Below are 23091 nucleotides of genomic sequence, written 5' to 3'. Positions count from 1 at the left end.
GCAGAGGTTGAAGGGAGAGCACCTATTTAGCTTCCAGCTAAGAACTGCTCATTGGAACTGCCTAGAACTGGTCTTTAGTCACCATAGAAGCTTCATGGCTTTCAAACGCTTTTTCTCTTTGTGAGTTATGGTCATGGAATCTTTGAAATGAAGTCAAGTAATAAAGCATTAAGTCAGTATTGAAGTCCTGCCTTCTCCTTGCTTGCCGTTCTGTTTTATTACATTGTACTGCAATGATCTATTCTCCCCTGCAGATATAAGCAGAATGCCATTGATGTACATGAATACTGGTAAAACTGAGGCTTCAGCTCCCCACTCCCCATGGAGTAATTACCTAGAGAACAGGCTGTCATACCAGCCCATGTAAAATTCCCAGATTCAGACCCTAGCTCTGTCATGAATTTTCCCTGCCATGCAAGTCCTTGGGACTAGGGATTCAATTTTTGTGTACATGTAAATAGATTTCCTTAGTTATGAATTTACAACAACAACAACAAAAAGGAATTCCCTTACCCAAAGCTGGCAAACCCTAGGGGTGTGAAACACCACCACTGCCACCTCTGGCTCCATAGGGCAGCAGAGAGGATGCTTGGCCGCCACCACCTCCTCCTCCTCCAGCACCTGGCACTGGGCTGGAGAGGATGCTTGGTGAGCTTGCGAGAGGTCGTGTGGGTGCCTGCTGCTGCTGCTGCCACCTTCTCCTCCAGCACCAGGCCAGAGAGGCTGCTCAGCAGGCCGGTGAGAAGCCACACAGGCACCTGCTGTGGCTCCTCCTCAAGCACTCGGTGCTGGACCAAAGAGGCTGCTCAATGGGCCAGTGAGAGGCCACATGGGTGCCCACCAACTCCAGCACTGGGCCAGAGAGGCTGCTCAGCAGGCCAGCGAGAGGTCGCATGGGTGCTCGCTGCCACCTCATCCTCATCCAGCACTAGACTGGAAAGGCTGCTCGGTGGGATTGTGAGTGGCTGCACAGGCACCCACCGCCTCTTCCTCCTCCAGCGCCCAGCACCAGGCTGTGCAGGCACCTGCTCGCCACCCCCCCCCCTCCAGCTCCTGACACCAGGACTGAGAGGCTGCTTGGCGAACACAGCAGAGAGGAAATTCCTCTGCGCCAAGGCCAGAGCCACATCAGGTCCTCCGGGTAGGCCTGCCGTGCGCTGGGCTTCTCAGCTGTGTGCTGAGTTGTAAAAATTCGTGCGCGATTGCGCACAAGTGCACATTAGTGGGAACAGTGCTCGCTGCCGTACTGACCTTTCCTACCACAGTGGTGGGCTCCTTGATGACCATGGTGGCAGTGGACTCCTTCATGGCAGCAGCAGGCTCCTTGGAAGCCCTGAGGCAGTGAGAAGGCCCCAAGGAGGCAGTGGGGAGGCAAACCATTTTGCCCCAACTTGCTTCTTGTCCCCATGTACTGCACCTGCGTGTGGATAAGAAGTGAGTCATCGGGAACACAGTTTTCCTTTTATATAGTAGGATTGAGATTTATCAACATGCATATTATTAATTTAAATGGTTCTCTAAATACTTTGAAGACTTGTGGGACAAAACCCTCAAAATAACCTTTCTCCTCAGTGGGGACCCGAATCAGCTCACATCCTTTTCCTTTCTAATATCCTGACTCCTGCACCACACTGGATCTCACACTGACTGGATTGTTGAAAGCAGCTGAGAGTCAGTTAAAGAAAAAAAAGAGGGATGGGAAAGAAATCAGGTCTTTTTAAGGCCCCGAGAGCTTGGAGACTCCTGGATGGGGAGTTTTTGGTGTGTGGGGGACTTTCAAATTGTTTCCCCTCTTGTAATTCTTCACAGGATCTACCATGCCCTATATCTAGTAGTAAAATGGCTATCCTTATGAAGATGAAAGTGGCAAAATTAGGCCAACTACAGACAAGGTATGATTTCCATATACTTGGAAGCTTTCCCTGGGATGAAGAATAGTATGACTTTGTAAATTATCCATAAGGGGGGAGGGGTTAAAAATAACCTGATGATAGTTGAAAATATTCCAGGCAAGAGGAAATTTTGAGTGTTAGTGAGAGGGGAAAGGGGGAGGAGAAATAAGCATAACACTGAGAGACAACCTAGAGAAAAAAATGTTTTGCCCTCTTTAACAGATGCTTAATGTGTGGGAAAGGGCAGCTGATGCTTTTCATGGCACAAAGCTAAATTATACCTCCTGGAAAATAACATTCCATTAAGCCTCTGTTAAAAGGCAGGATACTTTCCCTATGTTGTTAGCAAGCTTACCTGGAGAGGGTGAGGGAGGGTTTTTCAAATTATACACACACATAGACATGATTATTCACAGGGCCCCATTAGTATTACTGATCCAGGGGAGTTAGCTATGTTAGTCGGTAGTAGCAAAAATAGAAGAGTCCAGTAGCACCTTTAAGACTAACCACCTTTACTGTAGCATAAGCTTTCGAGAATCACAGTTCTTCAGATGCATGGAGGGTAAGAAGAAACTGGTCAGATATATAGGGGGAGAAGGGAGGGGGGAGTAGATGCAATCAGTAGCTTCACTGATTGCATCTACTCCCCCTCCCCTCTCCACCTATATATCTGACCAGTTTCTTCTTACCCTCCATGCATCTGAAGAAGAGAACTGTGATTCTCGAAAGCTTATGCTACAGTAAAGTTGGTTAGTCTTAAAGTGCTACTGGATTCTTTTCTATTAGTATTACTATTACTCACCTGAATAAAAGAAGAACAGGGTCAGAAAGAGAAGCAGAACTCTGGCTGTCTTCATTATTAGTGGGTTTAGTCCCAAACTTTTCTGCTAACGCTCGTCTAAGAATCACATACTGATAAAAGGCAATATTGACATTTTACACATAGGCACCAGTATGACGAAGCAATTGTAAAAGAAAGCACACACTAAATTTCCTATTTGTCCTTATGCCAATTTACTACCTGGGTTTCTAAAGTAGTGTCTCCACCATACAATAAAATAAATATACCTTCCAATTTAGTATCTTATTGCATTTGACAAGTACATGTTCAGTTCTTTTGTTGTTTGGGTCTTCAGACTACTCCAAGCAAACAGTATAAATATAACAGTAAAACAAACTATCTGGAGTCTTACATTTAGATATCCTGATGCCCTCCCTTGTAACACCCCACCAATCTTTGGCTGGGATATAAAGGCTCAAGGATCTCCATTTCTACTCATGTCTGAAGAAGGGAGCTCTGACTCTTGAAAGCTTCCATGCTGAAAATATTGTTGGTCTCTAAGGTGCCACTGGATGAAAAACCTGCTATTATATTTTTATAGTACCTTTAACCAGTTTAGTCCCATAAATAGAGTGGCTCTTATCTTTTTCAAAGATGGGACTGTGTACCTTGTGCTAGAAATAGAAGATGGATGCAGATCACACATCAGAGCTCACGAAGCTGAATTATACTACCTCTGTTCACAAATTACTATGAACACAAATGCAATCCATGTACAGTGAGTACTTGGTTTTTTTTTATAAGTGTGTTGAGTAATTCTCACGGTACATTTAACTTACGTGCAGCTGAACATGTGATTGAATCCACAAATTTATCCTGGTATTGATGCCCAGTTTTCTTAAAGTGAACACATATTGGCTCTTTTTTACAAACAGATGTATATATGTATATGCAGGATGTACCTGTATTCACTGTAACCTATGAAAGGACCACAGAATCAGACCATTGGTCCATCAGGGCAAGTACTGTCTCCTCTGAGTGGCAGTAGCTCTCCATGGTACTGAATCACCTTACGACCTGATCCTTTGAACTGGAGATGCCAAGGATTGAAACTGGGATGTTCTGCATGCTGAGCAGATGCTCTACCACTGAGCCATGTGCCCTCTTTGAGCTGTCAACAACATAAGAAGAGCATAAGAAAATTAAGAGTCCATCTCATAAAGCATCTGCTTTTCAACAATGGCCAGATGCTTCTGATCAGCTCAAAAGTAAGGCATGAATATAGAATCCCTTCAAATTTTTTGCCCTCCCTGCAGCTGTTACTGTATTATTTAATTATGTGCCTTATGTACATTTTTGTCCTGAATCTACAGCTAATTAATTTGATTGTATGAACTGTGGCAGTTACTGGGATCTAATTGTGAGGAGGCATTATTTTAAACAGCCATGAAGATTAAAACCTCTTTAACTGAATTAAAGCAATGCATTAACCACTAAATCACAGTGCCACTTGATGGTTTAATGTTTCCTTACAATGCTCAATCTTTGCAGGGCACAGCCCTGAATCTCTAAAGAGGATATTGAGGTTTGTTTGTGTGTTTTGTCCCAAGTCAAGTAAAGACCACATAAGTGAACCACTAAGGTCTATTGTTCATCAATTGCTAACCTAGGGCATCTTCCTCCAGCTGCTCAAATAGGTGGGTATCCATCCACTAATTTAAAAACCATCCCTAGACAAAACTGATGTGGCCAATTATCATCCAGTCTCTAAGCTGCCATTTCTGGGCAAAGTGATTGAAAGAGCAGTAGCTGACCAACTCCAGATCATTTTGGAAAATTCTAGTGCTCAAGACCCTTTCCAGTCTGAATTCAGACCAGGGCATGGGACAGAGATAGCACTAGTAGCATTAGTGGATGATCTCCATCTGATAATAGACAGGTCATGCCTCCTTATTGCTCCTCCTGGATTTATCTGCAGCCTTTGACACAGTAGACCATGCCATCCTGTTGAGGCATTTAGAGACAGAAGTGGGCATCAAAGGATGTGCCTTAGACTGGTTTAAATTGTTTCTCATGGATCGGACTCTAAGGGTTGCCATAGGAGATCAGCTATCTCCAGAATGGGAGCTATCTTGCAGGGTACCTCAGGGCGCAATCTTATATTCCATGTTATTCAACCTCTATGTAAAGCCTTTAGGAGAATTCATTTGCAGCTATGGAGTTGGATGTCACCAATATGCAGATGACACCCAACTCTATATCTCACTATCCAGGTCCCCACAGGATGCAGTGGAAATCTTAGATCGCTGCCTAACAGCCATGGTGAAATGGTTGAAAAAAAACAAATTGAAATTGAAACCAGACAAGAAGGAAGTGATGCTTGTTGGGAAGACAGATCTTAAAGGGCATTGTACTCCCCACTTTTGGTGGAGTTCATTTGACCCTTGTAGACTTGGTTAAGAGACTCGGTGTTATACTGGATCCAGCGCTACTACTAGAAAAACAAGTTAAGGCAGCTGCAAAAAATGCTTTCTACAGCCTCACTCTAGCCTGGAAGATGGCTTCTTACCTCGACATGGCCGACCTGGACACCTGGATCCATGCTATGGTAACATCAAGACTTGACTACTGTAATGTGCTATACATAGGTCTCCCATCTAAGTTAACTAGAAGACTCCAATTGGTGCAAAATGCTGCAGTGTGACTTATCAGGAGCAAGCAGGAGCATGAACATTACCCTCATTCTGCAGTCATTCCATTGGCTACCTATCAGTTACCATGCTCAGTTCAAGGTATTGGTTATCACATACAAAGCTCTTCATGGCCTTGGTCCGGCATACCTATGGGACCACCTCCCTCCCTATGTTCCTCCATGGCAACTTCGCTCATCTGAACAGGGTCTCCTGCAGGTGCCACCCTGCACATGGGCAAAATCAACAGCAGCCCATACACAGGCTTTCTCTGTGGTGGCCCCTACCCTGTGGAACAGCCTGCCTGAGGAAGTCAGGAGAGCCCCCACTCTCCTAGCTTTCCGCAAACAATGCAAAACTAAATTATTCAAAAAGTCTTTTGTATTTTAGGGAGGGGGCTCAGATACTCCACTAATGAGTTAGGGACCATAGACCTCACACATAGACTTCACCACTATGTTGCTTTATGTACGATCTGTTGCTTTAAATATGTGCTCCTATGTCAGCCCTAGAATTGCTTATGTTCTTTTCCAGCATTTCTTCAACTCTGTATTGGATTCTTGCTAATATTATGTCTTTGTAAACTTGTGTTTATTTACCCTATGGCACTGTTTATGAAATTATCCTTGATACTGAATGTACTACTCTCACACTGAGTAATCTGCTTTGAGTCTCAGTGAGAAAGGTGGACCATAAATGACATAAATAAAATAAATAAATAAGTTCAGAGTGAAGTACTGTACTTCCTAGCCAATAAATAGTCAATGTATTAATTAAAAATTGTATTCAAAAATAATCCAATGACTAAACAAAACATTAAATAGATACACAGAACACTGGTGTAGCCCATAAAAATCAATCCTATATAATATACAACTCATTCCTATTCTACTTAAGTTGATACTTGCAAAAAAATGTTAAGTGCCAAAGATTCTTACCCAGAACTGTGCCAAAATGGGGAAAACAGGTTTCAGTAAATACCAGATTGAGGGATTCATAGGTTATGTGTGGCCACCTTATATAGAAGGTAGTACATACATCAACACATCCTACTATATAAAAGGCTTGCCATGTTCTTGACAACCAACCTACCTGGTGTGCCTCCAGAGGGTGCTGCCATGGAGGAAGCCCAGACGAGGCAGCCAGTCCCTCCAGAGAGCACGCTGAGGCGAGAAGCCCAGGCAGGGATCAGGCCTAGAACAGAGGAAAGCGACACCATCACTTTGTGTGATCTGAACACTGTACTTCTGTTGATACAGCCTAAAATCATATTTGTCTTTTTAGCTACCACATCACACTGCTGACCCCTAGATCTTTTTCACATGTACTATTACCAAGACAAATCTCTTCCTTCCTATAATTATGCGTTGATTTTTCCTACCTAAATGCAGACATTTATGTTTAGCTCTGTTGGAATTCATTTTGTTAGTTTTAGCCCAGTTTTCCCGGTGTCAAGATCACCTTGAAACTTGATTCTGTCTATTTGCAACCCTCTCAATTTAGTATCATTTGCATATTTAATGAACATCCCCCTTATTCCTTCAGGTAAGTCATCTATAAAGATGTTGATCAACAGAGGGCCCAGGATAGATCACTGAGACATTCCACTTGTCCTTCTTCTCCAAGACGATGAGGAACCATTTACAGGTACTCTTTGGGTGCTATCTGTCAACCAGTTACAAATGCAACTAACAGGAAGAGGACCCAAACCACATTTTACCAACTTGTCAACAAGTGGAACCTTGTCATGTGGAACCTCATCAAAAGCCTTAGTGAAATCAAGATAAACTATATCCATAGCAAGTAGTGTGTTGTGTTATGTGCCATCAAGTTATTTCTGACCTACGGTAATCCTATGACGGAAAGACCTCCAAAACATCCTATCATTATCAGACTTGCTCAGATCCTGCAAACTGGAGGATGTGGCTTCTTTTATCGAGTCAAGCCATTTCATTTTCCTACTACCTTCTACTTTTTCTAGCATTATTGACTTTTCCAGATAATCTTGTCTTCTCATGATGTGACCAAAGTAACTCTCTCAAATAACCAGTAGTACCTGTAAAACTAACAAAATTAGTGGTAGGGTATGAGCTTTCATGAGCCACAGCTCACTTCTTCAGATACCAGGTACCTGAAGAAGTGAGCTGTAGCTCACAAAAGCTCATACCAACCATACCACTAATTCTTTTAGTCTTATAGGTGCTACTGGACTCTTGCTCTCTTTCTCTGCAACAGACAGACTAACATGGCTACTGATCTTGATCTATCTCTCAAATAAGGAGATAAGGTTAGTCTGACATGACTTGTTCTTGAGTAACCGCACTGTCTCTTAGTAATCACAGCTGTCTTTTTTAAATGCTCAAGGACTTATGTTCAATGTTTTGTTCCAAAACCTTTCCAGGTATAGCATCAAACTGATGCATTGATAGTTACCTAGATCCTCTTTTTCCCCCTTCTTGAAGATGGGGAGAACATTTACCCACCTCCAATCTTCTGGCACCTCACTTGTTCTCCAAGAATTCTCAAACATGATAAAGTCTCTGCAATTACATCAGCAAAGTCCTTTAGTATCTTAGGATGCAATTTATCATTTCATTTAAAGAACATTGCTTACTTAAATGATATTGCTTCGACAGCCAATGGGCTACAAGCAGCATCACATTGAAACAACCCTTTTATTTTCCCCTTTTACATTTAATTATTGCTGACAGAAATTTTGCAACTAATACCATAATCCTTTTATAATTTAAAGAGCCTAGGTATTTACATACCACCCCTATGTAGATCCTATGCTGCAATTCCCTTCCTTCCTCATGTGTTCCCTTTTTGCCAGGATGAGCACAGTTCTCCTTGCAAGTGAAGATGAAAGCAAAGTAGGAATTGAGTAGTTCTGCCCTGTCTTTATCACCTGTTAAAATCTCAATTGACTCTCCCTGCAGTGGGCCTATCACTTCATTATTCTTTTTCCTACTACAAATATAACCAAAGAACCCTTTTTTGTTGTGTTTAGCATCTCTTGCTAACCTGAGCTCATATTGAGCTTTAGTCTTTCTAACAATCCCTCTACAAGCCCTAGCAATTTGTTTATATTCATTCTTCATTATGCAGCCCTCCTTCCATTTCTTAAAGATGTCTTGTTTAATTTTTCAGCTCTTTAGAAAGCAGTGCAAATTTGGTGGGTATTGGACATTGGGAAGATCAGTTCGTAACCCCTCAAAGTAGCTTCCACCAGAGAGTTCCATTTTTGCCACTGTGAAGAGAAAATGACAACAAAAGGGGAGACCCATGCATCATGCCTTTCCCGGACTGCAATCTATCTGAAACTTGGAGAGTCTTCAGAGGACAGTGAGGACTATGTCCCCTGCAAATTTGGTGGGTATTGGACATTGGGAAGGTCAGTTTGTGGGGTGTTTAAAGGGCCCTGCCCCTTGCACGTGGCAGGAAAGGGCCCTTTAAACTATCAGCTGGCAGCCAAGGGGGGGGAATTCCCCCTTCCACCCGCCAGCTGATAGTTTAAAGGGATATTTAAGGGGTCAGAACAACAAACATGTTTGTGAACAGGGTTATGTTTGTTACTGTTCATTGTTTGTGGATGGCAATGAACAATGAACAGCTTGTTCATTTTTTTCCCCTTTGTACCAAGTCTAGTCTTAAATAGAAACCCTTTAATAGATTGTCATAAAACTAAATAAGAATTATAGCTGTGTTTTCTTGTATGATTATTTTATTGGTGTCATATGCTGTCTGTCCTATGTTGTTTTTCAGAATAGCCTTTTTATGTGTATAAGATGTACTTTGTTCCCATCTAAGGTCACGACAATCAATTACTTCACTTAGTGTTTGCTAACAAGCTGCCTGTCACATGCTCCTTTCATTTTTTCTGTGCCCTCTGCAAAGAAGCTTTACAGTTTTTGCAATACACAGCAGTCTTTTATGATATCAAATTTCAATAGCTACTTGGGAGGAGATTTCACAATCAAAGGCAAAGAGAGATGTATATAGGTATTAAAGACTGAGAGAGATGTTAGACTTCCCTTCTGCCAGTAGAATCTGAGGAACATCTACTTAGGAGACTTAAATCCACTAACAGTCATGAAAACAGCAGGCTTTCTGCTCCTCAATCTGACACTATGCCTCTTTTACTCAGGTGAGTAATATTGCAGAGGTTCCCTTTTTGGAGAGCCTTGCCACTGAGTATTATATCCCACTGGGCTTCCTGGAAATTATAAAGACTGCATCATAAGAAATTCTGTTTGTCAGGACTTCTGTACATCCAGGAATGACAAAAAAAATGCAAGATGATTACCATTTTGGACTTCCTTTGTTGCAGAGAAATAGTTCACCATAGCACTTCACATTCTGGGTGGTGATTTCTACTGGAGACAGTTTCTGCATGCAGTAAGGCAAGCAATTTTCAATTGTTAAAGCTCTCTTAGAGTTGCTATTAATAGCATACAAAGTAGAAATAGCATACAAAGTAGAACTTAGGTGCTATTAATAGCATACAAAGTAGAACTTAGGTGCAGTTCTGGGCACACAAATGGATATTCTACCTGAATCAGTAGGATTGTCTTCCACAAAGGTGTATTTTCAATTCGTATGTGAAAAAATATATTCCTAATTGAAGGAAAACTGAAGAATTTTTGTTGGTTTAATAATCTGCTTTTTAACTGAATGATCTATGACACATTCATTAATTAGCATATTTCCAAACTCTAATAATATGTCTTTTTTGAGAGAAAGCAAAATGCATTCATTTTTCTATGGGGAAAACAATGTTCTCAACACATGGACCTGGACACAAATTAACATTTTTGCAGATGCAAGGATTTCTACTCGCAGAGTATTATTTCTCTGCCTCCCCAACCTCCCTACAGCCTCCAAATATTTATTTTTTATATTTTTTATTTATTTATTTAATGCCATTTATAGTCTGCTTTTCTCACTGAGACTCAAGGCGGATTACTCAGTATGAGATTAGTACAATCAGTATCAAGTACATTTCAATACAGTGTCAAGGACATTTCATAAACAATACCATAGGGTAAATAGATACAAGTTTAAAAGACATAGTATTAGCAAGAATCCAATACAGAGTAGAAAAAAATACTGAAGCAGAACATAATCAATTTTAGGACTAACATTAGACAATATGGAGCACTGGTGGTACATAGGAATACATATTTAAAGCAGCAGATAATATGTAAGGCAATATAGTGATAAAGTCTATGGTCCCTAACTCATTAATGAAGCATCTTCCCTACAATACAGCCCTCCCATCTAAATAAAAAGCCTTTTTGAATAGTTCGGTTTTGCATCGTTTATGAAAAGCCAAGAGAGTGAGGGGTCTTCTGACTTCCTCAGGCAGGTCATTCCACAGGATAGGGGCCACCACAGAGAAAGCCCTTGTACAGGCTGCTGCTGACTTCACCTGTGTGCAGCATGGCACCTGCAGGAGACCCTGTTCAGATGAGCAAAGCTGCTGTGGAGGAACATAGGGAGAGAGGCGGTCCCGTAGGTATACCAGACCAAAGCCATGAAGAACTTTGTATGTAATAATAACTAATACCTTGAACTGAGCATGGTAACTGATAGGTAGCCAATGGAGCAACTATAGGATGGGAGTGATGTTCATGCTCCTGCTCACTTCTGATAACAGTCGAGCTGCAGCATTTTGCACTAATTGGAGCCTCCTAGTTAACTATATGTAGCATTTAGGGCTGCCAGGGTACTTGAAGGAACTTTGCACTTCATAAGCAGAACTCCTTGTGTCTTGAGGAAACAGTATTCTAGATCCAAGCTATGAATCTGCATTATAGCTTTTACTTCTTCAGTATTTTCATTCTAGGTATTGCCATTGAAGCAAGATCGGTAAGTTCCAGCTATTTCTTACTATATCAAACTGTTTTATGTATGATGGTCACATATGGTAGTTAAAATTAGGGATGTGCGTTTCGGCTTTCTGAATGCCAAAAGAAAGCCGAAACAAAAGTGTTTCGGCTTCTTTCGGGTTAGCCGAAACGTTTCAGAGAAAGCCGAAACGTTTCGGCTAGCCGAAAGAAAAAAAGCCGAAACGTTTCGGCTTCTTTCGGCTTTCTTTCGGCTTTTCAATGGGAAAATGCCTCCGTCTTCCCGGACGTCTGGGGGAGGCATTTTCCCACCGAATCAGCCCAAAATTGGTGGGGACCTTCCTCTAACCCCTCTCTAAAAACCCCCAAGTTTCAAACCGATTGGACTTTGGGGGGCCATGTTATGGCCCCCCAAAGCAGGTCCCCCTATCCTCCCATAAGAAAGCGAAGGAGCAGCATATTGTTAGCATGCTGCTGCTCATCTTCTTCATTATTTCCTATGGGGAAAAAATGAAGAAGCAGGCTTCCTTTGCCAGGGGTGGCATTTTGCATGCAAAATGCCCCCCAACCCTCTGGGGCCCTTCTCCCACCCCTCCTCCCACCCCCCACCAAGGCTCAGCCTGCTCCCACTTGGGGGGGCCATTTCATGGCCTCCCCAAGTAGGTGCTCTTTTCTCTACCACTGACAGCTGGGGGAGGCTTGTCTTGCCAGGGGTGGCATTTTGCATGCAAAATGCCCCCCAACCCTCTGGGGCCCTTCTCCCACCCTTCCTCCCACCCCCCACCAAGGCTCAGACTGCTTTAGGATACACAGCTTTAGGATACACAGCAGGGGGGCGCACCAAAGGGCATGATAGAAGTGTACTACACAAAATAATACAACCCACTTCACCGTTTTTGACAGCAGTTGTGTTTGTGTGATTCTCTGATGTGAAGTGAGTTGTGTTATTTTTATGTAGTATGTAGTTATTTTTATGTAGTACACTGCTTTCATGCCCTGTTGTGCCTTCCTACTGTGTAACCTAAAGCAGTTAAGGAAATAAAGTGCTTTTGACAGCAATATTTTGGGGTGATTCTCTGATGTTAAGTGAGTTGTGTTATTTTTGTGTAAGATACTGCTGCCATGCCATTTGGTGTGCCCCCCTGCTGTGTAACCTAAAGCTGTTCAAGAAATAAAGTGTTTTTGACAGGAATTGTGCTTTGTGATTCTCTGATGTTAAGTGAGTTGTGTTATTTTTTCTGTGTAGGGGACTGCTGGTGTAATGTGTCATAATGCTTTGCCTACTTGTACTTTGAAAGGGAGAAAATAATTTTTAAAAAACTTTATTTTGTGTTGTTCGTGTTTTATTCTTTGTTGTGCAGTTGGTTCCCATCATAGGGAACAATGGGGCTGGCTGGCCAGCCATCTCTGTAGGTGGTGGCGGAATTTGAGGGAGGGTGTCTGTGGTTCAGGTGCTCTTTCACAGGGACCAGCTGGCACTCAGAAGTGTGCCCACCATTGTGGCACCCCTGGGCTGTGCAGAATTGCCCAGGGAAAGAGAGTTTAGAAGTTCCCAGCATAGGGAACAAAGGGAGAGGGCTGGCCTTTGCCAGCCTGTTCCTGGGGTTATGGGTGTGGGGCAGGTGGGGGTGGATTTGGGTCTGTGAGGGGCTAATGTGGGGATTTGGGTCTGTGTGTGGCAGCTGGGGGGGAATTGGGTTTGTGTGGGGCTGTAAGGGGTGGACTTTAGGGGCTGAGAGGACCTACTTGGGGAGGCCATGAAATGGCCCCCCCAAGTGGGAACAGGCTGAGCTTTGGTGGGGGGTGGGAGGAGGGGTGGGAGAAGGGCCCCTGAGGGCTGGGGGGCATTTTGCATGCAAAATGCCACCCCTGGCAAGACAAGCCTCCCCCAGCTGTCAGTGGTAGAGAAAAGAGCACCTACTTGGGGAGGCCATGAAATGGCCCCCCAAGTGGGAGCAGTCTGAGCCTTGGTGGGGGGTGGGAGGAGGGGTGGGAGAAGGGTCCCTGAGGGCTGGGGGGCATTTTGCATGCAAAATGCCACCCCTGGCAAGACAAGCCTCCCCCAGCTGTCAGTGGTAGAGATGAGAGCAGAGCACCTACTTGGGGAGGCCATGAAATGCCCCCCCCCAAGTGGGAGCAGGCTGAGCCTTGGTGGGGGGTGGGAGGAAGGGTGGGAGAAGGGCCCCTGAGGGTAAGGGGCATTTTGCATGCAAAATGCCACCCCTGGCAGAGGAAGCCTGCTTCTTCCTTTTTTTCCCCATAGGAAATAATGAAGAAGATGAGCAGCAGCATGCTAATAATATGCTGCTCCTTCGCTTTCTTATGGGAGGATAGGGGGACCTGATTTGGGGGGCCATAACATGGCCCCCCCAAAGTCCAATCGGTCTGAAACTTGGGGGTTTTTTAGAGAGGGGTTAGAGGAAGGTCCCCACCAATTTTGGGCTGATTCGGTGGGAAAATGCCTCCCCCAGACGTCCGGGAAGACGGAGGCATTTTCCCATTGAAAAAGCCGAAACAAAGCCGAAAGCTTTCGGCTTATTCGAAAGAGATTCTTCTTTCAGCTTTCGGCTTTCGGCTTTAGCCGAAATTTTTTGGCTTGCACACCCCTAGTTAAAATACACAGAAATAATATATTTAAGGTGTTAGAGGACGTTATTTAAAAACCCATGTGACCCTAAATATGCCCTTTTAGTGCTTACCCTTGAAACTGAGGGTCAAACTAGACATGCAGGTTTTTAAAGAGTTGGGTTCACGTTCCCTAGATCCATCTTGCATTCCCCACAGCAATACAGCAGCAGTGGGAAATGGCTATTAAAAAAGAAAAGAAACCCAAATAGCCTCAGAACACCACTGCAAGGGAAGGAAGACCTCCTGCCTCTCTCCCCGCCCCCCCTGCTGTTTCTCTGTGTTAAAATAGTAAAGGGGGAGGATATTTCCCTGTTTTTACTGCTCCACATACACAGAATACTCCATGTGGAACAGCAGAAAGAGACCTCCCCTTGCTATTTTGGAAAACATCTGGAGGGAGAGAATTTATCAGTGGCAGCTAGAGTAACATTATCACAGTACTGAGTGAAAAGGCATACTCCAACTATCATTAATTTGAGTATGCAAAGCCTGGTTTACTTTATTGATGAAAAAGATAGCAATTAACAGACATGCAATAGGAAGAGGAACATGCAAGAAGATTTTATTAAGCTTTGACATCCATTCATTACATATTGGAATGTAATTAAGCCAAAGGGAAATTTGAAAAAGGAAATTTTAAGGTTTATAGGATTATAGTATACTATGAATTATTAAAGCCAAAGTTGTTTGATTATGTAGATTTTTTTATTGGTAGATTATCAGTGCAATTCTAAACAGAGTTACTCCAGTCTAAGCCCATTGAAATCAATGGACTGGAGTAATGCTGCTTAGGATTCATATTCTGTATGCATATTCTGTATAATTTACACATATGTCCTTTTTTCTTCTTTCTGATGTTTATTTTTTCTCTGTTAAATAAATACAAATCCTCAAACTGTTTCTTTTTACATCACATCATACTGTTTTTCATAATTAAGAGGTGTGTATAGAAGTTAATGGGTAACCACAATTTGTAAAAATTCATTTGAAAACTACACTGGAGATTTCTGTTTATTGAAAAGGTTGTGTAGAATGCATGCTACTCAGGGTGGAATTTATGTAATCGTAGGTTGACCAAGGAATTCTGGGATTGCACAATCATGCCAACCAGGTAGATAGCTCCCATATAGTTATCACATATGGTTATCACAAGCATTCCTCTGCATGTGTGCTGCTGGAACCACAGGTTTGGAGGAAACCTCTTCAACTCTCAAAGCAAGTGTTTGGTTGTTGTAATTTATGAACTGATTCTCAGTTTGTTTCAAGAAAAAAATGCAGTGTACCAGAATATCTTTTAACTAAAGAGATAGATGTATCATTTTAATTAAAGGAATAGTAGATAGATGGACTTCTATCACCAGACTTCTATTGATGAAGGGTCTATGGCAGTGACCCTCCAGCAGGAAGAGCCACTGCTTTGCATTCAGAGAAGTTCCCAGGTTCAGTCCTTTGCATTTCCAGTTAAAAAGGACTAGGCAGCAGGTAATGAGACCCTGAAGAGCCTCTGCCAGTCTGAACAGACAATGCTAACCTTGATGGACTGATGGTCTCTTCAATATAAGGCGAGTTCGTGTGTGCTCTTTTTCTAAGATAAATGAAAACCTTAGGCTGCTTGATCGAGTGGCTATTTTCATACCAGAAATAGCAAGCCTTTCAACATTAAAGCATTAGAGCCTGTCAGGGCTTGTCGCTGCCGCTGCTGGGCGGGGCGCCGGCTGGGCTGGCCCTGACATCAGAGGGGCACCAGGGATGCTGCAGGACCCTGCTCTGTGGAAGGAGGGGCGGTATACATCACCCTGACTCCCTCTCAATCCACTCGCTGGCCTGCTCAACCTGGCCTGCTTACCCCCTGCGTCCTCCATCATCTCCTCCTCCCAGAACTCTCCTCCAAGCCTCCACTCTCGCACTGCTCTGCTCTCACTCCACAGCATCACTCCTTACTCACACCCACCACCTCAGAGCTCTTCCTAACCACCTTATATAGGGTTTCCTTTCCCCGCCCCGCCCTCCTTCTAGGCTTGTTCCCTCTCCTGACTTGGCCCAGCTGTGCCTTCCCTCAGGTGTTTCCCTCCTACCACTAATCCCTTCTTGGCTTCCTTGCCTTGCTGGCAGGGTGGGGTTGAATGCGAGCCATCCCCAGCTGAGGTCTCCTTGGCCTTGCTCATGAGGAGCTGCCCAAGTAGGCATTTGAACTGCTGAGCTTGCCTGGCGTTGCTCATGAGGAACTGCCCTGGCCAGCTTCTGGGCTGCCTGCTCATTGATGCTGGGTGGGGCTGCCCATCTCCTCCCCCAGAATGCCTGTGGCAGCTCCACCTGGAGGGGCTTGGCTCCTAGCAACTCCTGAGCCAGGCTGCTGTCCTCTAGCTGGGGTGTGGCTCTGGGCTGTAGTGGCTGCTTCTCCTCCTTGACTGGTAAGGGCTCTGTTTGGGCTGCTGCTGGGTCCCTATTCCCCCTGCCTTGGCCCTTTTCCTCTGTCCTGCTTAGCCCCCTCTCTTCCCCCAGGAGGGTGGGACTGGCTGGTCTCTCCCTGCTCCCTCTAGCCCTCTCAGGCTTTGGCCCTTCACCCCTTCCCCCTGGAGTGGGCAGGTTCTGGACCTGGTTGCTGGCTGGGGTGGTAGGACCACTGCCTCCTGGTTGCCTCCCACTGCTCCCTCCTGGCAAGTCTGGGGGCTGGGGCTCAGACCCTGGACAGAGCCTATATCTCTAATAGTTGTGGGAACACCAGCTGATAAAAAAAACCCTCTAATAAAGTAAACTGCACTTATTTCATTTACATAAGTATTAAAACTATGGCCACCCCAAAACTGGTCATTTGATGGCATAATAAGGAGAAAATCCTGAAAATCTGGCAAATACAAGACTTGAGAACCTTAACGTTTCTTTAAGGAAAACATTAAGTAGATGAAGGATTGGTATGTGGCTGGCTAGCTTCAGTCTAACAAGATGGGGGAGTGTTTATTCATTTTGTTTGGTGTCTATCCATTTGGCTTTTTTTTCTTTGCAAATGCGCGGTTATAGTGCAAATTGTGAACAAAGTAATAACTCTGTTTGGACACAGACAACATTTAAAAATACATTTTTCACACCACCAAGCCCGTTTGTTTGTTTGTTTGTTTGTTTGTTTGTTTGTTTGTTTGTTTGTTTGTTTGTTTGTTTGTTTGTTTGTTTGTTTGTTTGTTTGTTTGTTTGTTTGTTTGTTTGTTTGTTTGTTTGTTTGTTTGTTTGTTTGTTTGTTTGTTTGTTTGTTTGTTTGTTTGTTTGTTTGTTTGTTTGTTTGTTTGTTTGTTTGTTTGTTTGTTTGTTTGTTTTGGCCCACCTTTCTCATTGAGTCTCAAGGTGGATTACACAGTGTTAGTCAAAAAGATCAATGGCTCAGACATTCATTAAACAACAAAATCAGGTCTGGACTGAAGAAATTTTAAAATGTAGAAATTCAAAACAAAGCTGAAACATAACATAAGCAATTTAATCTGACATATTAAATTACATGGAAACTACCCATTAGGAACCTACATGCAGCAACAGACAGTACACTGTTGTATAGTTTACAATCCCTTTATTTTACCAAAGCATCTCTCTGAATGATTTTCTTACAACACAGCCCTATTAAGTGTGTTATAAAGCCCTCCTGTATAAGTCAGTTTTGCAGAGTTTTCAGAAAGTCAGGAGAATGAGACCTCCCCTGACTTCTTCAGGCAGACGATTCCACAAGGTGGGAGCCACCACAGAGAATGTGCATGTATGGGCAGTTGTTGATTTTGCCCATTTGCAAAGTAGTATCTGCAGAAGGGCCTGAGCGAAGTTGCCATGGCAGAACATAGGGAGACAGGCAATCCTGCAACTATGAGGGGCCAAGGCCATGAAGGGCTTTGTATGTGATAGCCAAAACCTTGAACTGAGCCCAGAAACTGATGGGTAGCCAATAGAGTGACTGAAGAATAGGAGTAATATGCATGCTGTGCTTAGCTCCTGATAATAACTGAGCTGCAGCATTTTGTACCAACTAGAGTCTTCTAGTTGACTTTGACCAGATACCTATGTAGAGTGCATTAAAGTAGACTAGTCTTGATATTACCATGCCATGGATCCAGGTGGCCAGATCAGCCATGTCAAAGTAAGCTAGACTGAGTTGGAAGAAGGCACATTTTGCAGCTACATTAGCTTGTTTTTCTAGCAGCAATTCTGGATCCAGTAAAACCCCTCGGCTCTTAACTGAGTCTGCAAGGGACAACTGAACCCCATTGAAAGTGGGAAGCACAATATCCTTCAAGATCTTTGTCTTCCCAATCAGCATCACTTCTGTGTTGCCTGAGTTTAAATTTGTTCACTTTCAACCATTTGTCCACTGCTGTCAAGAGCTCTATTACCTGAGGATTTGGATGGAAAGATACAGAGCTGGGTATCATCTGCATACTGATGGCATCCAGTTCCATAGCTAGGAATTATTTCTCCTAATGGCTTTACATAGAGTTTGAATAATATGGAGGATAAGATTGCAACCTGTGGAATTCAAGATAATTCCCACACTGAAGATAGCTGGTCTCCAAAAGCAACCTTTTCTATCCATTCCACAAGGAATGATTTAAACCAGTGCAAGTTCTGCCTCCAAACACCTAAACAGGATGGCATGATCTACTATATCAAAGGCTGTAGAAAGATCAAGACGGAGCAAAAAAGAAACAGCCTTTGTCTACATTTTCTGATAAAGATAGCTAGAACTATAGGAGAACAGTTGCTGGGTTTGACCAAGAAAATCATAGAAGTCTTTGTACACAGAAACTGGTCTAGTGTGACCCCATAGGTAGATACACCACAAAGGAAGTCTAGAGGCCTAGAACAGAACAATGTTGGAGAGGGGCACAAAACAGAGGAGTAACACAGTTTATGGCCTTATGCAGATTAAAGAACTGTCTAACCCATATGAGTAGATAAAATGTATTGAAGCCCTGGTGAAAAAAGCGTCTGAGAATGACAAGAATGTATAACTTCACAGAAGCTGAAGATATGATTCAAGGATATTGGTGGAGGGCCAAAAGATAGTCATACAAATGAGAAACTTGTAATCATTCATTTTCCATAGACTTTGTTAAGATAAAATGCAGCAAGAATGAACTAACTAAAAAAACTTGCGGATATAATTTCCGAGCCACTGTCCATTATTTTTGATAATTCTTGGAGAACTTGTGAGGTGCCAGAAGGTTGGAGATGGGCAAATGTTGTCCCCATCTTCAAGGAGAAAAAGGAGAATCCGGATAATTACCGATCTGTCAGCTTGATATCTAAACCTGGCAGGGGCAGATTTACAGGGGCCTGCCCCAGGCACTGATGAACAGAGGGTGCCGGAGTGGCTGCTGGCTGGGAGCGTGTGCTCCCAGCCCTCCGGTGACAGCACGGGAGGTCTGGAAGGCCACCCGTGCCACATTGGCGGGGGGCCAGCTTGCAGCGCACTTCCAGCCCTCCAGAAGCCGTGCTGGCGGTGGCACGAGAGGACTGGGAGGCCACTCACACTATGTGCCTGCAGTGCTGATGGGGCGGCCGGCTTGTTGTGCGCTCCCAGCCCTCCAGCAGCAGCGCAGGCAGAACGCTCCCAGGGGGCACCCTGTGTGATTATGTCATGAAAGTGACTTCATCACGCACTCCTGGGTGTGTGCGCGCACAAAGCACGTGCGGGGGCAGGGGCGCTGCTGGACTTGGGATGCCCTGGCTGCTGGCAACCCAAGATATGGCTCTGATACCTGGAAAAGTTTTGGAACAAATCATCAAACAAGTCCTTGAGCATTTAAAAAGGATAGCTGTAATTACTAAGAGCCATCATGGGTTTCTCAAGAACAAGTCATATCAAACTAACCTTATCTCTTTTTTTGAGAAAGTTACTACCGAAAGTTACTACCTTGCTGGATCAGGGGAATGCTGTAGACATAGTTTATCTTAATTTCAGTAAGGTATAATATCTTTGTTGACAAGTTGGTAAAATGTGGTTTGGATCCTATTACTGTTAGGTGGATCTGTAACTGGTTAACAGATCACACCCAAAGAGTGCTAGTTAATGGTTCCTCATCCTCTTGGAGAAGAGTGACAAGTGGAGTCCCTTAGGGATCGGTCTTGGGACCTGTTCTATTCAACATTTTTATAAATGATTTGGATGAAGGACTAGAGGGAATGTTTATTAAGTTTGCAAAAGATACTAAATTGGGATGAGTAGCAAATACAGTAGAAGATAGAGTCAGAATACAGGATGGAAAACTGGGCTAAAACAAATAAAATGAATTTCAACAGAGATAAATGCAAAGTTCTGCATTTAGGAAGGAAAAATCAAATGCATAATTATAGGATAGGGAGACTTGTCTTGGCAGTAGTATGTGTGAAAAGGATCCAGGGGGTCTTAGTAGACCATACACTGAACATGAGTGCACAGTGTGATGTAGTAGCTAAAAAGGCAAATGCAATTTTGGTCTATATCAACAGAAGTATAGTGTCCAGATCATGCTAAGTGATAGTATTGCTCTACTCTGCTCTGGTTAGACCTCACCTAGAGTATTGTGTTTAGTTTTGGGCACCACAATTAAAGGATATAGACAAGCTGGAATGTGTCCAGAGGAGGGCAATGAAGATGGTGAGGAGTCTGGAGACCAAGTCCTATGAGGAAAGGTTAAAGGAGTTTGGTATGTTTAGCCTGGAGAGGAGATGACTAAGAGGTGATATGATAACCATCTTCAAGTACTTGAAGGGCTGTCATATAGAGGATGGCACAGAGTTGTTTTCCATTACCTCAGAATGAAGGTCAGACCAGAACCAATGGGATGAAATTAAATCAAAAGAGTTTGGGGCTAAACATTAGGAAGAACTTCTTGATATTTAGAGAGGTCCTTCAGTTGAACAGGTTTCACTGGGAGGTGGCCAGCTCTCCTTCTTTGAAGGGTTTTAAGCAAAGGCTGTATGGCCATCTGACAGCAATACTGAGTCTGTGAACCTATGCAGATCATGAGAGGGAGGGCAGGAAGGGTTACATCAGTGCTTAATTCTCATGGCCCTTTCTTCTAAAGCTAATCTTTAAAGTGTATTTTCTGCTGATCTCTCTGCAGGTTGACTGTAGGGGTTATCCTCGAAATGTCTGCACCCTTGAACACCGTCCCCATTGTGGTACTGATGGAATAACATATAGCAACGCATGTTTCTTCTGCAATGCCTATGTGTGAGTATAGGTTTTAAGGAAGATGTTTATCTGGAGTCAGGGGGAGTACATCTGACCTCCTTGTAGGTAGTGACCATTGGCCATGTGGATGGCTGGAGGCCTAAACTTGAACTGCAAGATATGGGAGCCTCTCAGTAAGCTTTAAGTTAAAGAGCATGCCTTAGAATGGTATCTGACTAAGGCATGTATAAATTGAGGAACAGAGAGGAACAGCATTTTTACATCTTTCTTTTGGGACCTCTTGCTCAATCTGCTGCTGTGCTTGAAAGCATGAGTGTGAAAAAATTTTAATAAATGCTTCTTAATTCTTGAATGCCAGTAGCTATTCTCTGTACCTCATAGACTTCTACCACCACTCAAACATGCTATTTTAAAACAGATGCCACATGAAGAGGGTGATGTGTTGACAAATTGCTAGTCCCCCAGTAGTGCATGAGCAAATTGCTCATAACCAAGTGCCGTGTAGCTGGAGACTTACGCACAAGGTGGGGCATTAGAGCAGCAAGCCTAAATGGGGGAGCAGTGGTGGTGGGTACAAGAGAGAAAGAGAGAAAAGAGGATCAGGAGAGCCAAGTTGTTGGCATGTGCCAAACTGAGATTTAGACTGCTATTGATGCCCAGATGCCTTGGAGGGAAAGGCAGGCCAGTGCCTGCAGATCAGTGGAGCTGTTCTGCCACAGCTCTTTAATGAGGAATGTTATGGATTACAATGCTGAGTTCTCTGTTTTTTCTTTCTCATACCAGCCACCAACGTGGGAGGCTTAGACTGAAGCACAAAGGAGCTTGCAGATACCTTTCAGATGCACAAGACTAAAGAGAACCTACAAGAGAATTCCACTTCGTTTTCTGCCTTCCTAATATCGTTCTCATCTGCAAGGACCCTTTCTTGCCTTGCTTCTGCTATGTTGGATCCAAGCCATTAGTTTTAAATTTTCAAAAAGTGTTCAGCTCTTTATGTAGCTTGCTTCATTGCTTCCTGTTTAATTAGAATTCTTGGGCAAACTTCATCACTTTGCTTCTTAACCACAAAGTAAACCTGTTATACAACTACCTTGTCTCTCAGGTGCAAACTAGATGCGACAGACCCATCTATTAAATTTGTCTACTCCAATCCATGCTTTTAAGAGTAAAGGGGATGCCAAGGGGTGGGGGGATCATGTTAAATCTACTCCCTCTGATGGCTTCTGCCATCCATCCTCCAGTGACATTTACCCATCATCCAGGTTCTGAGCCTGACTGGAAGGAAAGCCCTGGCTGTGAAAGATTACAGGGAGAAGAGCAAAGAGGATTTGGTGTTCTCTATCTGCATGCCTCTTGTGCTTTTTCAAGCCCGCATTTTATATGGATGAAGAGATCTGACCTATGTTGCCAAGACCTAGCTGGAAGAAAATGATGGGGTGTATCTATATCAGTTGGCTCCACCTAGTTATGTGGCCCTTCATCAACCCTTCACCAAAGGAAGAGGAGGAGGGATAGCTATCATTGTTTATAACTGTTTTCCCTTTCACAGATTCCCTATGCAAATTATAGCTGGCATTGATTGTTCATTACTTCAGGTAGCACAGATAGATTGGGCATCCTACTCATTTACCATCCACATAGGGTCTGGTTTTCCCAGACCCTAGCCATGATACCACTTGTTCTGCCAAGGGGCCGGGTTCTTTGGATTTGATAGCAATGGAAACACTTTAGTGGTGAAGGAAAATAATTTCATTACACACAAGTTCAATAATCAAAACAAGAAGACACAAGAACAAGGGGATAGACATACAGCATATAACATAAGCAAAGGAAAGATACAACCTGATGCAATCACAATGCCTCCTTCAGTCACTGAGGAACCCTCAAGTGGCAACAAGGCAGACCCCACGGCCCAGTTCTGTACAGCACCACACCGGCACTCTCGTCTGTACTGAGCCCCACACTAAGATGGCTCTCTCTCTCTCTCTGACTTATTAAAGCAAGGATATGCCCACCTGAAACATTACCCTCCTCGGAAGGGGATGATTAGTGGGAAGGTGATTAGTCACAGGGGTAAGGCCAAGGAATGCTTTCAGTG

The 23091-nt window shown here is 43.5% G+C and overlaps 1 protein-coding gene across 2 annotated transcripts; it reads left to right on the top strand.

The window, feature by feature from the left end:
- The first annotated feature begins 9327 nt into the window (after nucleotides 1-9327).
- On the top strand, nucleotides 9328-22082 carry LOC129327023 (ovomucoid-like). Of its 2 annotated transcripts, XM_054975404.1 has the most exons (5): nucleotides 9328-9510; nucleotides 11212-11234; nucleotides 14910-14951; nucleotides 20923-21032; nucleotides 21777-22082. In XM_054975404.1, the coding sequence occupies exons 1-5, from the start codon at nucleotides 9456-9458 to the stop codon at nucleotides 21844-21846; spliced, it is 300 nt and encodes a 99-aa protein (XP_054831379.1). In that variant the 5' UTR covers nucleotides 9328-9455; the 3' UTR covers nucleotides 21847-22082. The 2 variants fall into 2 exon arrangements, with proteins under 2 accessions (XP_054831379.1, XP_054831380.1); XM_054975405.1 differs by lacking the exon at nucleotides 14910-14951 and having other exon boundaries at nucleotides 9332-9510.
- Nucleotides 22083-23091: the final 1009 nt, after the last annotated feature.

Source organism: Eublepharis macularius, chromosome 4, assembly GCF_028583425.1.
Source record: "Eublepharis macularius isolate TG4126 chromosome 4, MPM_Emac_v1.0, whole genome shotgun sequence".
In the NCBI taxonomy this organism is placed as follows: Eukaryota; Metazoa; Chordata; class Lepidosauria; order Squamata; family Eublepharidae; genus Eublepharis; species Eublepharis macularius.
The sequence above is the reverse complement of the archived record's forward strand: the minus strand, read 5'-3'. Positions and strand labels throughout refer to the sequence as shown.